The following is a 4,511-nucleotide window of genomic DNA, read 5'->3' on the forward strand; positions in this document are numbered from 1 at the left end:
GGTCTCACGTCTCATAGACGATGTACTTCCTTTCATTGATTAATAAAGCAAGCCATGATGGCCTTCTCTCAAAAAAAAACTTGGCACACACTCAGACCCCCGGTTTGGCGAGGTTCTCCTTTCCGAGGGAACAAGGGCATAACACATTGTTTCCCAATATAAAATATATATTAGAGAAAGCATTATTCATTTGCCAACAACAACACGTATATTATGATTATTAAATGTTTAAGCCACGCACCAAGTACACGGTATATTCCGGCACAAGTACATACTGCCGATCGAGATAGCCAGTATTACACGGTGTCACAGTATGTGTATCTGAAGCAGCTATATATCTAGCTTACTACACATATTTATTCCTTTATTTATTTATTTAGTGTGACACGTTTGGATGGAGCGATCGCGCGCTTGTACGTACTACGTGGTGCCAGACAGCTTGCTCGATTCACCTGTACCTCCGGCCACCGCAGCTGCCCTCCCTCTGGCAGTTGAAGTAGGCGGCGGCCACCGGAGCACCGAGGCCGTAGCACTCGGCCAGGTCCCTGGTGATGAAGTTGGAGCGCCACCCTGGCGCGTAGATGGCCTGCCGCGCTGCCTGCCGGAACACGACGAATGCCACACGGTGGATCCCCGCCGTCGGCTGCGGCTTCTCGTACGCCACCACCTCGGTTCCTGCATGCAGTCATGCACACACGCAAAAAGTTTGATTAATGGTTCCCACTTGACTATCTGCTTTTCGCTAGGAAAGGCAGTTGGAGAGAATAATTGACATGGTACATGTACTCTGTAAATTAACTTCGATTCTTACCGCGGCTCACGTCACCTCCATCTGGTATGTCTGTCACCATCCTGAATGTAGTCAAGAAATTAAACCGAAGCAATTAGCTTTTTTTGCGGAATTAAACCGAAGCAATTAGCTTGATCCGATATACCAGGATAGCAGTACTCCCTCCGTCCGGAAATACTTGTCGGAGAAATGGATGTATCTAGATGTATTTTAGTTTTAGATACATCCATTTTGATTCATTTTTGCGACAAGTAATTTCGGACGGAGGGACTAGTAAATATATACATACACTAATGATTATATATTTTTCTCACGAAATGGTTAGCACACAAAGTGCAAGCATGGCATGCACGACGAAAAACAAAGGTACCTAGCTAAGGGTAAATCTAGCTAAATCAGCCAGCATGCACGTACCAATGGAGGTACTCCCGTTGGGAAGGGTTAGTTGGGCTGGGTACATCAGGGTCGACCATCACCTGAAACATGGCACATGCATGTCAGTCATGCAATGCAACGCATATGCATGTTAAAACTAACGACGTGCATGCATGCATGATTTCATGCAACCAAATGATGCATGCGTGGAGACGTATGGCCACTCACGAGCGTGTAGAGTGACCCGCGGCGTCCTGTGATCCGCACCGTCGGCTGGTTCTCCACCTGCGACGGCCTCAGCTCGAACCCGTTGGTGATCTCCCGGTTGCCGTACATCACCCTCAGCTGCGCCGCCATGTCGAAGTAGTCGACCACGTCGCCGACGATCCTCCCCACGATCAGCGGATCCCTCGACGCCATGCTCGACTTAACTAACCTTGCTTAGGTTTAGGTTAGATGCTTGAGTTCTGCCTTACGTGAACGCTTGGTGTGGTATATGCAGCGGCGTACGTACTGCTATTTATGGGCGTCCCGGTGAAGTCCCCTCGCGCAAGTTCTCAGTGTGAGCACGGCTCAAAAGATACGAGGTGTGGTGTGCCTTTTCGCCAATCCTAGACTGATCACAAGTACCTGAAAGATACCGGACGGTAAAAGTGTTGACGTGCGACATCGTAGAATCTGTGGCAGCTCCATCGTTTATGATCGGACGGATGACATGTTGCCGCCAGAGAGTTTGGATTGTGATCCGACGAATGAAAATCGTTGCCACTTTGCACCAAGTGGGATAGGGGCTTCTTCTTGGAATCTGATAACTTTCTGCACTGGTCCATCTCAATCTTTTAGGCCTAGATAGTGGAAAGGGGCCGTTTGGAGTTATAATCTGCACCTGGACAAAATCTGAAGCTACCGTGCCAAAAATAAAATACAATTCTTCTTTCTTCTTACAAGATACATCCAATACAACTACTGGAGTACTCTGAAGTCTCCTCCAGTACATCATCCTGTGGCATGAAATGATCAAGATCATCTTCAACATTCTCCTGCTCAACATAGTGTGGAATACATTCTTGACAGGAAACTAGCGCTAAGGGTCAGCACAAGCCGTGTGGTAGCTGGAATGCAAAAATAACGTTGGGGTTTTGGCTCGCAAGTCACCACCAAATCTGTTGTTCTCCAAAATGAAATGGCCTGGGAAACCCCTGCACCGATAAGGACTTTGAGTTTTTCTATGCCTCTACGACTATCACGGCGGGAGATGGCGCCAAAACGCCTTTCTGGGACTCCCGGTGGCTTCTTGGTTGCAAACCCAAGGATATTGCACCGCTCGTCTTCGAGGCCTCGAAAAGAAAAGAATTGGAAGGTCCTGAGGCCCTCAAGGGGAACGCTTGGATCCTCAAGATCAACCAAGTCGCGGTTGTCTCCTCCGCCCACATTCGGGAATTCTTCACTCTTTGGATGCTCCTAAATGATGTCCACCTTCATGAGCAAACCAAAGATAACATCATCTGGAAGCACGCGAACGATGGGATATACACGGTGGCCACCAAGCACAAGGCTCAATTCTAGGCTTGACTCCTTCCCCTTTTGACTGTATTGTTTGGAAGGCATGGGCACCTCCAAATGTTATATTCTTTGCGTGGCTGGCAATGCAAGATAGGATTTGGACCGCCGATCATTTACAACAACGAGGTTGGCCAAATTGTGGCCTCTGCAAGCTTTGCAATAGGGAGCAAGAAACGGGTGCCCACATTTTCTTCAAGTGCCGCTTTACGATTCGGATATGGAAGTCTCTCATTGAGAGGCTTGGTCTCGCACACATGGATACATCCGAGTGGCACATGCATGAATCCTTCTACGAATGATGGGACAAGAGAACTGACAATCGCAACCCCAATCGGCAAGCTTTGACTTCTCTCACCATGCTTGTCTCGTGGACCATTTGGAATGAAAGAAATGCATGGGTATTCTGTCATAAGAGTGTGCCAACGACCGTCCTACTCACCGCCAAGCTTTTGGTGATCGTGGGCGCAAAAAAATTAGGAGATATTCTTGTGGGCGAGTAATTCCCATGCTGGACCTGTGGGTGTTGTAAAACTCTAAACTCTATTCTCTCCTTATTTAATAGATGAGGCAAATCTTATGCTTCCGTTTAAAAAATGAAATATTGAGAAATCAATTACCATCAAGGGGCATACAAACATATCTACTAACCTCTATGCTATTCCATATGACGCTGATCATCCTGTTACACGTTACAATTTCTCAGGCATGCCTATCTCTCAGGCAACTGAGATTTTGCTAGATCTTAGTGAATATGGTACAAAATTAAGCTAGCAATCACCATCAAAATAACCCTAGCAAAATTCAGCAAAATGGATCCAATGGGCTATGTGCTCGACTGGGGTTCAATAAGTTCTTAGACAACCGAGAATTCGGCATTCCGTAGTTCTTTCAATAGTACACAGCAGCACAAGTTTTGACATGACGATATTTCTAATGGCGCGCCTATGATACACTACAACTCTATTACATATGATACATTCTATTACATACGGGACGGCCGAGGAAATCGTGAGCCATAAGCCTAGAGGAAGAACTGTTTGTGATGCATGTTCGTCTATGATTGTGCTTTTAAATGGGTCTTGTGTGAGAAATTGTCTCTCATGGTTTTATCGGCCACTTATAATACCATTTGAACGGGTTAATTTAGGGACTACATGTGGGCGACGGTCTTTGCTTCCTAACTACCTTTGATGGCTACCTTAATTGGCCGGTAACCCGCTATATTTTCCAAAACAGAGGCAAAAGAGCCTCATCGATTAATTAAGAAGAAGAGAGTTTCCCAATTAATTAACAGAGAACCAGGCAAAAACCGATCAGGCAAACCACACTTGATGCATGAAACACCACAGCCACACAAGTGGCCCAACAAAACACTCTCAACACATGACAACTGCAAACCCAGACGTCCGATATGATGCTATATACTCATCTAGATCCCAGCTAGGTGGTTCGGTACGCGCCCATCATTGATCCTTCGAGCTACTTAAGTTCAACCCACAACTGCATGCTTCTCCAGAATCTGATATGTTTCCCAGAAAGCACCGCAACTTGGCGGCCTTGTGTTGAATTTTCACCATTTGAGCACTTTGGGTGTTGATTGTACACCAACTACTTCTTGGTGTCCAAAGTTACTAATTTTGACTATTGCCAATTCTTGTATTTTTGCTCTGATTATGTATTTGGGTAGTTTATGCTAGAGATGGGAAGTATTGAGGGTGGGGTGGGGTAGATTTGTGGGAGAGGGGCAATATTTTGTTATTTTACTTATGTTTATGATATACTC

The 4,511-nt window shown here is 46.0% G+C and overlaps 1 protein-coding gene across 1 annotated transcript; it reads right to left on the reverse strand.

Moving 5' to 3' along the window:
* Positions 1 to 448: 448 nt before the first annotated feature.
* LOC123050504 (protein FLOWERING LOCUS T-like) lies at positions 449 to 1,585 on the reverse strand. Its single transcript, XM_044473286.1, has 4 exons — positions 1,394 to 1,585; positions 1,205 to 1,266; positions 812 to 852; positions 449 to 675 (listed from the first exon to the last, which is right to left on the reverse strand). Exons 1-4 carry the CDS (start codon positions 1,583 to 1,585, stop codon positions 449 to 451), a joined length of 522 nt encoding a protein of 173 aa, XP_044329221.1.
* Positions 1,586 to 4,511: the final 2,926 nt, after the last annotated feature.

This window comes from Triticum aestivum, chromosome 2D (assembly GCF_018294505.1).
Source record: "Triticum aestivum cultivar Chinese Spring chromosome 2D, IWGSC CS RefSeq v2.1, whole genome shotgun sequence".
In the NCBI taxonomy this organism is placed as follows: domain Eukaryota; kingdom Viridiplantae; phylum Streptophyta; class Magnoliopsida; order Poales; family Poaceae; genus Triticum; species Triticum aestivum.

Excerpts from the sequence above, each read along its gene's own strand:
- LOC123050504 (XM_044473286.1), bottom strand. The coding sequence starts at position 1,585 with ATGGCGTCGAGGGATCCGCTGATCGTGGGGAGGATCGTCGGCGACGTG. Across the intron at positions 853-1,204 it reads CAACGGGAGTACCTCCATTG|GATGGTGACAGACATACCAG; the intron begins GTACGTGCATGC and ends GACTACATTCAG. Across the intron at positions 676-811 it reads TGGAGGTGACGTGAGCCGCG|GAACCGAGGTGGTGGCGTAC; the intron begins GTAAGAATCGAA and ends GACTGCATGCAG.